The 13,743-nt window shown below is 43.6% G+C and overlaps 1 protein-coding gene across 1 annotated transcript in view; it reads right to left on the reverse strand.

Annotated features, from left to right (window-relative positions):
• Nucleotides 1-339: 339 nt before the first annotated feature.
• Nucleotides 340-13,743, reverse strand: part of LOC309569130 (SLAM family member 9-like) — a gene marked incomplete at its 5' end in the record, with an annotated part of 139,940 nt that continues 126,536 nt past the window's right edge. Inside the window, 2 exons of the mRNA XM_082274892.1 lie at nt 340-627; nt 10,944-11,029. Coding sequence (XP_082131018.1) covers nt 529-627; nt 10,944-11,029 — 185 coding nt within the window. The 3' untranslated portion in view covers nt 340-528. The remainder of the gene's footprint in view (nt 628-10,943; nt 11,030-13,743) is intronic.

The following is a 13,743-nucleotide window of genomic DNA, read 5'->3' on the forward strand; positions in this document are numbered from 1 at the left end:
TTCCCCTGCTCCCGGGGGGCAACTCTGCCCAACTTGCCCAACTCTGCACTCAATGTCACTGCCCTAATGCTCATCACCACTGTTCCAATGAGCCATTCTTTGCGGTCCACCAATGCAGTCCATTCAGTGAACGGGCAAAGTTTTGTTAATATATAAAAAAAATAATATATATTAAATGATACATATAAATAGCAATCTGCTGTGAACAATAAAGGAAGTCTTCATGGTGCCTTATGTCTGTCTGGTGGTCAGGGTTGTTGACTGTCTGGAGTTCCCGTATTCGATGCATACAGTTTCACACTTTGCTGCTCGGCGTGTCGTTCTTAATTAAACAGTGTTGAAAGTTTACATTATTCAGCAGGTATTTACACGCTGAACTTCATCTATCTGCAAGCGATTGTTAATTGTACTCCATAAGCCGTCCTGTCCCAGATAATATGAAGTCAGGAACAGAAAGATGTTAGTGCAGAATCTTCAGTGTGGTTAATGTGCCAGTTTTATATAGCCCAGACCTGTGTATTATTACGGTCATCTCTTTGTTTTCTGTGGTGGTTCCAGTGAAGCATAAATCGTCACTGCTTTAGGCTTTTGTCGAGGCGAGGATTCATATAGTGAGTTAGTCCATTCCTGTAATTAAACAGTAAACAGATGTTAATTGACGTTCATCTTGGTCAAGCTTAATTGTACATAGCCTCAGGGCCGGTGCTAGACTATTTTGCACCCTAGGCAAGACCAGCTACTTGCGTACGCCCACCTCCCCAAAATAAAAAATAACTGTACACATTGCCACCTTTCTTGTACATAATGCCCCCTTTTACCACTACACCCTACACCCCCTTCATATACACACTGCCCCCTTTAACCCCACTCACCCCTTTTATATACAAAGTGCCCCCCCTCTCTAGAGGTGACATCCACCGGGGATGAGGGGGTGACAGGAGAGGAATGTCTCACTGGCCATGGCTGCGCCCTAGGTGGTAGTGCGCCCTAGGCGGCCGCCTAGTTTGCCTAGTGGTAGCACCGGCCCTGCATAGCCTGTAACAGTTATAGCAGCCATTCTCAACCAGGGTGCCATAGAACCTTAGGGTTTGTCCAGAGATTGTTGAGGCAAGGCTACACCTTACACATAGAGCTTTCCTATTAAGATATCAAGGGCAATTGGGAAACTCTTAGAAAGAATATCAGTCACAGTATACTGTACAAGGATTACCTGACTTCCTAAAAATAGGACAAAAGAGAAGTAAACATAGGAAACTAGACACAATACAGTTTCCTCATTCCACATCACACATCTATGTGTTTAAAAAGAGAAGGGTAGCACCAAACTGTAAAGTGTGTTATCAGTGTGATGCTGTTTCATGTTGGCTGTGAGACCAAGAACCAGTGGTGGCTGGTGCTCCATGGGCCGGGGGGGGGTGTCAGATGGACCACACCATATCCCCCCGGACCACACCAGCCCGCACACCATACCCTCCCGGTCGCCGGCTCACTCACCCTGGACATGTGGAGGGTAGGCAGCGGCGGCGGCGGCTCCCCACTCAATCTCCTGCGTCTCCTCCCTCCTCCTCCTTGGCCAATGGCATGGCTTCTCCTTTCAGCCAATCTGGAAACGGGTCCCAGGACCTGCTTCCTGATTGGCCATGAGGAGAATCCGTCTGGCAATAGTGAATATCCATTCGCCATTGTCACACAACTGGGTTCGCTCCAAGCCCAGCCTTTTTTGAAGCCTATTAGAGCCTCTGGCTGTAATCACGTGCTTCCAGAAAAAAAAAACATTGGAATCCATGCACTCGGCGCTCTGCATGTAGATTAGGCGGCCAGACACATGGATGGGGGGGGCAGCGCCCCTGCATCCCCAATGGACAGGCCGCTGCTTACAAGAACTGAGCGATCACATAACCGCTAAACACTTAGCTATTGGTGTGCTCAGAGCAGAGAGCAGTGGCTGTCAGTCACTGCTCTCCACTCTGCTCCTCCAGTGCTTAATGGAGCATGGGAATGGGGAGGGGGGTGGGCACAGCTGGTTATCGCAGCTACTAACTACAGGAAATTTATGTCATTTTTATTGTTTGTTTGTTGTGAAGGCCAGGGATGTAATTGCCACACGCAGTTGTTCAGGAGTCAATGGTAGGGGGAGGATTTCAATTGTATCACTGCCAAGCTAGTTAGGGAAATATGTATCTGTGATGTAACTTCTGTTTCATATATGTGAGGTACATGCTTTCTCACTCACTTAGCAAACGGGCATGAGCCGGGCTAAGCAATTTTTGCTAGCGAATAAAAAGGTTTGATTCCAAAGCCTGAGTCCAAGAAATTCATTCTGGTTTTCAATTTATTTGCTGCAACATTACAACTGTGGCCCCCTCCGGGTTGAATGATTCTGGCCGTTTTCTATGAGCCCAGGCTGTCAAGGACACACCGTCCAGAGCACACAGTATTGCTGCACAGAACAACGTTCAGACCTCGTTATGTACTGTATGAGCCTTTCTGTGCAATACTGAGGACTACCTGTGGCTTAGGTTGGAGGAGCAGAGGAAGAACCAATCTAAATACTACTGAAATAGAAATACTGTATTTTTTTTTTTTTAAGCCGGGTAAGGTAGATAGATGGGGGGGGGGTGGTTGGGAAAAGTTGGAGCTGGTCATTAAAACTGTAGTAAGTCATTAAATGACGTGGTTCCATGTAGACCGGTTGTACATACATTTTATGATGTAGTATTCAGTGCAAGTGCTGCCATTATTTTTTTCATATTGTTTACATTATTTTACTACCTTACGTCATCTTATCTAGAATGCCTTTCATTTGAAATTGACAGTTTAGGTGTAACTGTATCTCACAACAAAAGTAGCACCATATGGTGAGCTGTAATAGATGCTGTGCTTCTCGATCGCAGCAAACAGACCATTATCTGTTGTTATAGGGATATTACAGGCTTCCTACACAAAGGTGTAAGGTAACACCTATCTTTTTTGCTAGGGAGAGAGGTGTGCCAATTGATTCAGAATACAGGAGACAATTAGTTGAAACAAATGCCAACTGTACATGTAACAATACCAAGATCTTTGAAGGATCTTGTTTATCCAGGTCAGTGTACTGTATATCTAGCTCGTAGTCACATTCAACTAGACTTGTTCTATAATAGTGAAGACATTTCACCTCTTTTCAAAGCCACTTTTGAAGGTTCTAATACAGTGGGTCTCAACTCCTGTCCTCAGGACCCACTAACAGGCCAGATTTTACGTATTACCTTGGGGAGATATATTTCAGTTATCTTGCAAACCTGGCCTGTCAGGGGGTCCTGAGGACAGGAGTTGGGAACCACTGTTCTAATAAGTGGCCGGTACAGACCAGATGTTAACAAAATATATAAATGTGGTAGTAGCGTGCTACCATCTATTGATAGAAATGCGGAAATTACAGGGTGCAGCTGCTGCAATCACCAAATGTGTTCCTACATCCGCAATAAATCAATACTAAAATGTGTGATTGCGCTGCCTCAAAATCAAGGTAAAAATAATAACAAGAAAGTGACAAAAATGACTAGGTAAGTGTTTCATATGTATAAAGTGCCAATTAAATGCATAAACAAACACATAATGCAGAAAAGGCAAATACAATAAATAATAAAGCTTCTTATAGATTGTGCAATCAAAAAAGTCTCTATGTAATAAGGTGCTTCATAGCGATGACACCACAGTGTAATGACAATTTTCCACTCATGCTTCTTTCACCAGGTGAAGTGCAAGCTCAACTCCATTATAAACCCCTAAGGGTCAACAAAGCATAATTGCAGATCAATCTGATGGACCAAGTTCTGGTGTTCAGGTTCCTTTAGGAACGATAGAATTCCCTCTTCAAGATGGCTCCACACAGCTCACGCATAGGTCATAGGCAACAAACAGAAAAAAACAGCTTCCCATAGTGCAGTACCTGGGTTATTAAGCTCAACACACCGCACAGAACCCACTTCATCAAATGCACTCACATTTATTAGGGAAAAAGCAGGCATATAATAAAATCTAGCTTCTCACGTGATCCAGTGAAAACTCCCACCACTCAACCTCTACGCGTTACGCCACCAGCGCACCTGACTTCATCCCTCCAGATGAATTGGCACTGGCACTTTAAATATATGAAACACTTACTTATTTTGTCTTTTTTTGTCACTTTCTAGTTATTAATTTTACCTTGATTTAGAGGCAGCATGATCACACATTTTAGTATTGACAGACCAGATGTTGCTACAAGCTAGGGCATGTTTTCTTTTTAACATTTTAATCCTGGTGATTTGACAACCTCTAGGGAGCATTCACGCTTGGGAATGTACCTCCTTGGCACTTGCCAAGTGTGAATGCAACCTTCGCCATAATAATGTTTGTCCCCGACATCATGGCACCCTGGTTATTGGATTTTGGAGAAATTTTCACAACTGCTGTCATATTCTCAGATAATATATTATGCGTGACACACCTCAAAACTCCTAAGTGATATAATTAAAATAACTAAGTGGTGTTGATATAAATGCTAGGGTATATTCCAAACACTCATCTGAACTTAGAAAATTAGTTAAAAATTTGGTGAAAGGCTTAACACTACATAGTTACATACACTGAAAAAAGACACCAGCCCATCTAGTTCAACCAACACATAAATAAATACATGGAGTAAATAATAGTAAACCTTCATATACAGCAGGGGTGTCAAACTCAATTAATTTGCAGGCTGTAGAGCACCACGGTTGTCCTCAAAGAGCCAGTTTTATCTGTAAGACTAGATGTCCAAAGAACCCCACTCCCTCTTACATCAGATGTCAAGAGCCCCCCCCCCCCCAACCACCATTAGAAGTCAAGAGTCCCCAGCCCTCCCTTACAGCACAGCATACCCCCCTTAATTTATGCTGCTCCCAGGAAGAGCTGGGGGTAGAGATGAGAATCAAAAAGTGCAGGTTCTGCAGGAGGACCAGAGGAGGGCTGGAGTAAGCTCCTGGAGTCTGCTGAATGCTGAGACCAGGGTAGGAAAAGACCAGGGGGTGCTTCAGCTGCACAAAAAGGAATCTGTAAGAGGAGATTTGTCCACCTCTCTGCTGCTGACTGCGGAGACAAGGAAAGGGGGGGGGGTGAAAAGGCAAGCCTCTCCACGGCTGCAAGGAGAAGTGCAGGATCTGGTGGAGGAGTTCTGTCTTCCTTGCTGCCGACTGGTGAAACAAGGGGGGAGCAATAATAAGGGGGTTGTCCCAGCTGCAGGAGAGGTGCGAGGGCCACAGGTAATGACCTGGGGGGGCCAAATTCTGCCCACGGGCTTTGTGTTTGACACATGTGATATATAGAATCCTATACACAGAGTTGATACAGAGGAAGACAAAAAAAACTTGAATTCAATCCAATTTGTCAGTCAGCAGCTCTATTCTCTGCTGCCTCCTTGCTCGTTGGAGCGTTGGGCTGTGAAGGGGCGGGAAGTGGCCGACTCGGGCACTCAGCGGCTCGCTGAGAGGCTGAGTCGGGTGTCAGTCCAGGCACCTTGTGGATTTCGACTCCGTGCTCCTGATGACGTGGTGCCTGGTCCGACATCTGTGAGGTCACCAGAGAGTGGACTTCAGACCTGCTGAAAATGGGTCACAAGAGTGCAGAACGAACTGCACTCCTGTGATCCATAGGAGATGTACAGCCAAACAAGCTTTGGCTGTACATGTCCTTTAAGCCTGATACACACAGCGGGCCGATTGAAAAAAATACTGAGGTGCTCACTGTACTAACTATGCAATGTTAGTACAGTGATCTCCCCTGAGCTTTCATGTTCTAACAGATGGACTGCGTGCCACCAGCACACACACCGGTCAGCACTTTCAGCCATTGGCTACCAGCGTTGATCGGGTGCCAAATGGCTGCTGTTTTTCTAGCATGCCTGTTTGACAGAAGCCAGACATTCAGCCGTCTTCTGTCGGACAGACTGCTGTACACACGGGCCAAATGTTGGCTGGTTTCTGTTGAACTGCCCAATAACAGCCGATATTCGGCCCCCGTGTACCAGGCTTTAGAAATGCATACATTCAACAAATATTTGACATCCTGCTCCTTAGACATGCCCGGAGCTTGAAGGAAATGATAAGCATATGGCGTACATAACAGGGGGGAAGGAAAACCAGGCAGTAGGAGGTTAAATTAGTTGGTGGGATATGACAGGACTCTTACCTTATTGGCAGAGCAGACAAGGTGATGGGGAGGAGCAGGAGATAGAGTAGTTGGAGGGGAGGAGTAAAGGGGCTTCACTTGCAGACTGGAGATCATAGGAGAAACATCCCACCCGCCCACCCTGGTGATGCTGTTTTTATGTTGTTCTGCTAAGGAGGTTGGACGTTGGCAGTTGCGGTCCTTGACGAGGGTCCAAAACATGGTGTCGAATGATAAAATGGTGGGACCCATCTCAGATATGGAGCCCTATGGTTGGTCTGGTTAAGTCTAGACCTACCGAGTAGTGTAAGGTGGTAGGGGTCTGTGGTCAGTTAGGATAGTCCTCGAGGCGGTGTTTTGGCAGCTGGGGACAGAACCTAACCTAATGGTACCACAGATTCCAAAGTTGTGGGAGTGGTATAGTCAAGGATCTGTACCCATTCTTTGATCTGGATCGGTTTGACTGTTTTATGTTTTCTGTTATTTATGGTTTTGTTTAATAAAAGGCCGAACCGGCCATTTAATCCCAATGCTGAGTTAGTGTTGTCATTTAAAAGGGGGTGGTGTTGGGTACTGATCCAGGTAATATGGTTAAACAGGTGGGATCTGAACTACCCTAGTCATGAATTTTCCCATCACTGCGGTTGAAAACAAATGTCAGTTTGACTCCAATAACAATTAGAAAAACAAATGAACGTTCTTACAACTCACAAGAAATTCTACTAGTGTACACCCAGCTGAACTCACGGGGCCCGGGTCTTCCCTTGTTTGACATTCGCCCGCTGCACACTGCTCCAATCAATAACTTTGATCAGTAAGCTAGGGTGCTGTTGATTGGAGCAGTGTGCAGGGGGGGAGTGTCAGACTAATGAAGACCTGGGTCTCTACTAGTGGTCCAACTCTTCAGCATGCGTTATTTGAACCCTTGCTGTAGAACGTAGTATGTAAAAAATATACACAAAGAGCACATTTTTATTATATTATTTATATTATATATGCAGCGTGAGTGCATTTCAGTAATACATGGAGAGGCTTTCGTTTGGGCCTTTTAGATGAATTGTTAATGCTGTGTTCTGATAAAAAAAGCTGGTTTCTGGGAAGTCAATACGCTTCAGTCTTTAAGTGCATTAGCGGAAATGGAAGCTCAGTGGAAAGTATTGCATTACCGACATGGCTAATTAGGATGACATCATGAGTAATTGATTTAGTGGAAGCTTATCTTCTATGCAGACAAAGCTTTTACTGTTCTCTCAAAGATGGATTTAACATCAATTTCAAGCCCGCTATTCAGACTGGACACTGATTTACCATTCAGAGATATCCTCCAGAGCCTCCACATTCCGGCCATGGCAGAGGCAGATCTTATGGGTCCATATATTACCAATTATCATTCTACAAGGAGTGTGTAATGTAAAAAAGAGAAAGGCATATCAAGGTCACAGTAAGAAAGGTGAAGCCAGGAGTTCAAAAGAACTTTGAGTTTTTAGCTCAAAGGAGGTGGTGGACCTTTCATTCATCCATCCATTCATAGAGCGCTCTTCATTTCAGTAAGCAATTGTACAACTTCTATAAATGGAGGAGGGGGGTGGGCAAAGTCACCACTTTTGAAAAATGTCTGTAACAGGTCCAGCAGCTTGTAATAACCCCCACGGTGCTGGAAAATCAAAGTTTCTGGGGTACGGAGGGCCATAGGATGGACAATTTAACTAAAGCTGCCCAAACATGGATCAAAATTCACCCTGCTGGCCAAACATGGATCAAAATTCACCCGGTTCGGCAGGAACCATCTGAACTTTGATTCATGTATGACCACTGTGGTTGTTCAGAAGTCGATCTAGCGATCAGCTTCTGTACAACCACCTTGCAGGATTTTCCTTCGCTCGATCATGCTGCAGATTATAGCCTGCAATGCTGATCAGTGTATTCTGACAGTGGGGAAGTCTCCTCACTGTCAGAAAACAAAGGCTCAGTGGGAGGATTACCCCCATCCACATTGAATGTAAAGCAGACCATAGATTATGCAATTTTCTTTCCTTCCACCAGGAAAGAAAATCGCTCAATTCCCCTATCAGCACAGACTGTGTTGATAGGGGAATCCCTCCCAGTGTGCTATTGTGTTCTGCCAGCGGGGAGCTGTCCCTGCCACCAGAACACAATGATTAGTATTACTGGCTTATAGCCAGCGGCACTAGTCGTTTGTGAAAAACCCGACAGGCTGGTTGTACACCGGTCGATCCATTGATCCATTGATTATATACACTTTCATTGTACAATCTGCTATAGGTCTACCATCAACTACAGTATGTAGGGCAAGGGCCTGATTGATTTTATATACTGTAAATTGAATCGATTTTTTAGGCATGTCCTCATTTTACACTGTTTTGGTAAATTTAAATGAGATTGTTTAGAGATTGGACAATCGCATTGTATCGTTTAGTAGCAGAGTGCCTTTCTGGCAGATTGACGCATATTTTTCCACATTGCAGTGATCCAAAGATGGGGAGATGTGTTTTTTCCCCCTGACATGCAATTTGAATGTAAAAAGCAGTGACATAATGCAGATCCCTGCAGACACACAACGCCCCCTCCCAATCAATGCATCTGACATACAACTATTTCCCTGGACATTACACAGATATTACATTACACTGTTACCAGAAGACAGAAGCAAAAGATCAAAAGCGTATAGTAATTAAATAAAAGAAAACTATAAAAACAAAAGGGGTGCAGTGCCAAAATGATGAATATGAAAAAACTCAGTCCAATAAAGGAAGGTTCATAAAGGAGAAACAGAGATGATCCCCACACCAGATGCCGTGACTGCTGAAAACACACTTCACCACTGTGTCTGGAGGAAAAACCTGCTTACCAGAGGAGATAGACCCTCAAATTATAGAGTGGCCAAATAGATATGTGGAAGCCTCATGAGTTCTCAACTGTATAAGTTCTCAGCCGCATCGAGATCGGATGATCAGGCTAATGTGTATGGGCCACTTCTCCAATGCCAGGCAGACAAAACCAAACAAGTGATCAGGCCAACCTCCTACTCTCCTAGACAAACTTTGTCTGATATCTCAGCCTGGGAAATTTTGACTCAGCACCCTTTTGTTTTTAATATTGTTTTTATAGTGTTTTCTGTGGGTTACAATCATACCTATTGGTGCTAGTAGCCTTTAATCTATTGGACTTGATACATTATTTCAGTCGCCAAGTGCAGATATTATCCTTGTTTTTGATGTAAAGTAATTAAAGCCTTACTCCATGTTTTAATGAACTACCAGACTGGTCCAAACCAACTATTTTGTTCACTAACACAAGCAGCGGCTGTCAGTGCTGTATGAATTATACAGTGCCTTGCGTCGTTTCGCGCATCCAAGCCTGCATGCCTCAGTAAATCTGCAGCGGGCTGTCAACAAGTGGTTAAAGAATGAACATAGATAATTAGAGAACGCCATACTGTATGTACCACCAGCTACATACATTATACAGCGATATGTTCCAGCAGTAGTATGGAGACTTCCCGTCCCACTCCTGGAATAAAATTGAGTCAGGCTGAGCGCTGCTCATCCATTCACAGAAAAAAATTATATTTTCTGAATGAATGGCTTTCTTTGGTTCTCCTGAGTTGGATGGATGATGTTACCATTTCCACCTCAGCCAATCATGACCCCAGTGCTGAGGTAAAGGAGAAGTAGAAGGGCAAACAAGGATGCTGTGCAGGCGCCTGATGTCCTCCTTAATAACCGCTGACATCATTGGTTGTTAGGACACCGGCGGCTAGAATGTTGTAATGATGTACAATGCATGCCTAATCCATCTGCTGGCTTGCATACAATTTATGGGCAATTTTAGGCATTTTACCAAGGCACCCCTGAGGAAACCTAAAGGCGTCCCAAGGTAGGTGCCTGGGCACCCTGGTTGGAAAAGGCTGGGCTAGCCAGTGGTCAGGGTAAAACAAACATTTACTATAAATGGTGTTGAAAGAAGCAAGTACGAGATGAACAAAAAAAAGGTTTTATGGGTTGGTGGTGGCAGTAAGGAGGGTTGGCCTTGCCCTTTATTTTTGAGAGAGGGATTTTCCTAATTACACTGGAGACCTGCTTTAGCAGCATGCTGTAAATATTTTGCAGTCACTGTTGAACTGTTTTTAATAAGACTCGATTCACACTAGCGCGACTTGTCAGGCGACTGGTCAGCCTGACAAGTGGCGCTCCCTAGCGGTCCATTGACTGCTACAGGACCCGTTCTAATAGGAGCGACACAAGTCGCTCCGACTTAGAAAAAGGGTCCTGTACTACTTCGGGGTGATCTCGGAGCGACTTGCATAGACCTCCGAAGTCGTGGTGCATGGGAATGCACAAGTCGCCCCCGAAGTAGTACAGAGTCGTGCCGCCCCAGTGTGAACCGACTCTAAAGGTTGTTTAATGCTGGAAACACACTATACAACTTTTGTTGTTAGATATCCTTTAGATTTACCTTCAACTATGTAGTGCAAGGGCCTGCCTGATTGCATACAATTTGAAAGTGTTTAGGTTTGACCTCATATTACATGGTTTTGGTAAATCTAAGGGAAAAATCTAAAAGTTATTGTATTGTATAGTGTGTATCCAACATAACTTTGCACATTGCCACTTCAAGGTTGGACAGACCTTGTTGTAAAAAGCAAAACTCATCAGTTTTTGGTGGCCCCATGGTCCCTTAGTCCCGCTGTAATTTAGCATTAAAAAGTACAATACACAGCAGTACACAGCATACAGCAGGTCTTCAGATCTTACCTGGCTTTCATCATTGGGTTGGACTGTTGTGACTTGAATATACTGTGGTTCCCCATTTATGTTTTCAGTTACAGTTGAGGTTTGGGCTAAAATAAAGGACGCATTAGTAATTCACTAGAATACTCTGCACATATCATAAAATCCAGCAATGCATGCTATCTGAACTGTAAAAGAGGAAGCAGAGACCCAACTTCCTTCTTTTAGCACCTCTGATTCATCTGGAATTTCTGATCATCTGATATGAATGAAGAAATAACTCTATTTAATACAATTAGTTTAACAGTACCTTGAAAGCAGAACACTACCATAAAGCTTGAAATTCTATAACCCTTTTCATGTCAATAGAGTCGTTTTTGTAGAAAGACTATGCTTAGAATTTTTTGGTGGTAGCTTTTCTTTTTTTTTCTTAGCTCTCGAGAGTCGTGTACCGTAATTATTGCACAAACACTTTCAACTTATGGACAATTGAAGTGAAGCCATCCGTTGGGTTGGAGCATACACAAGATATAAAGTGATCCTTATATGCAAAACATGAACATCTATTGTACTTTATGATGACAGGTGAAGTTCTAACACCTTGGGAAATTTTCTTTTTACCTAGAAGTAGCAAAATGATGTACCGTGTTAGGCACTGATCAATACAGAAAGTTTAAGGTTTAAGTGATACGCTCGTTATTGACTTCCTTAACCACTTGCCGACTGCCTAACGACAATTTACGTCGGGAGTCAGCCCCTCACAGGCAAAGTGACGTAGTACTACGTCGCTAGCCTGTGAGGCTCTAGGGAGCGAGCGCACGCCGGCGGAGACGCGCTCCCGCTCACTCACAGACCGCCCCGCGCGAGTGACCGGTGGACCCGATGTCCGCCGGTCACTCGCGATCATCGGTTACACTGGGAGAAAGGCAGGCGGCTAATGTAAACACAGCCGCCTGTCATTCTCCCCTGTGTAACAGCACAGATCATACGGTCCTGCTATGTAGGACCGTAGATCTCTGCTGTTACACACACAGCCACATCCAATCACAGTTAGAATCACGCCCCTAGGGACACACTTAACCCCTCCTTCTCAAATAAAGTTAACCCCTTCCCTGCCAGTGTCATTTTTACAGTAACAGTGCATATGTACAGCACTAATTACTGTAATAATGTCACTGGTACCCCCAAAAGTGTCAAAAATGTCAGTCAAGGGTCCGATCTGTCCGCCGCAATGTCGCAGTCCCGCAAAAAAAAAAATCGCAGATCGCCGCCATTACTCGTATATTGTTATTTTTTCAAAATTGTCACTTTTTTTTTTGTTTATCGCGCAAAAAGTAAAAATCGCACAGGTGATCAAATACCACCAAAAGATTTTGATTTTTACATTTTTTTTTTGGGGGGGGGGGGGGGGAATTTCATATAAAAAAACATTTGAAAAATATTGTTATTTTTGCAAAATTGTCGCTCTTTTTTTTGTTTATAGCGCATGATCAAAAAATCGCACAGGTGATCAAATACCACCAAAAGAAAGCTCTGTTTGTGGGAAAAAAAGGACGTCAATTTCATTTGGGTACAGCGTCGCACGACCGCGCAATTGTCCGTTAAAGTCACGCAGTGCCGAATCGCAACATAGGCCTTGGTCAGGAAGGGGGTAAAATCTTCCGGGGCTTAAGTGGTTAAGCTATTAAAGAAACCAGCTTTCAAAGCATGTTGGCTCTCTTCATCTGTGATAAAGCCCGACAAAGAACTGTAACAAGTTTTAAAAACTTGCTAGTAAGGATGTACTTATTTTCTTGAGCAAAGTAGTTTGGAATGGTGGTGTTAAGTTACTTTAAATTTGGATTCAGACATGGATCTTGAAAGTCTGACCGTATCATTTGGGGGGTCAAGATTAAAAAGAACCGGACAAACATGACAATGTGCTTGTAAAATCTACTGATTTTAAATGGCATTGTATAGGAATCTAAACATAGGTGGATTCATACAAGACCTAATGCATGCATTTTAGATAAAAGTTCTATGGAACATTGATTGGATAGGTTGGAAAATGTTTTGATTTTAACTCCAGACATGTTTCAGTCCAATTGTACACTTATAAAACTAAGTAGTGCGAAATTCTACCTGATATGATATATAGTAAATTAACTTTTAGCCATAAGGAAAAAAGTTTTTTTTTCAATCTAAAAATTTTCACATAGGTTGAACAATCTGATTATAATGAGTATGGCCATCATATGAATGGAAACACATCCTACAATTTCTTCTTTCAAAAATGTTCTTGCATCTTTTAGCTCTATCATGAAACTTTTCCAGTCTGATTATTACGCTCTCATTAGTTGTACAGAGTCTCCATCAACACAGCCGGATACTTTTCCAGTGCTTCTTCATTGTAATTTAAGGCTTACTAAAACTCGGACATCTCTTGGGTCCTAACATGATCAATCAGCTGGAGCTCCCTCACCTGTCACCATTTTTCTCTTGGTGTTGGGAAAACTTGGCAGTGACTGATGCAGATAGCAGAGGACTGAAGCAGCAGACAGAAATAACACGTACCGATTGTCGGCCGTAAATATTCAGCTGACGACCGATCGGCCGATTGTAGGCATGTTAGTATGATGCTTTCCGACAGCCGACAGCGCACTTTTTGGCCGAACAGAATCGGGTGTGCAGGCATTAAAATTTTTGTTGGCCAACACCAGAACGGCCGATTGTTCGCCAGTCAGTACAGATTTCGGCCGACAGACAGCAGATTTGCAAGACTGGGCATGCTCAGAAAAGAAAAAAGACAAGGAAAGTTAACCATCACATGACATCACTTCTGCAG

This window comes from Pelophylax lessonae (genome assembly GCF_965119305.1).
Source record: "Pelophylax lessonae genome assembly, chromosome: 13".
Lineage (NCBI taxonomy): Eukaryota > Metazoa > Chordata > Amphibia > Anura > Ranidae > Pelophylax > Pelophylax lessonae.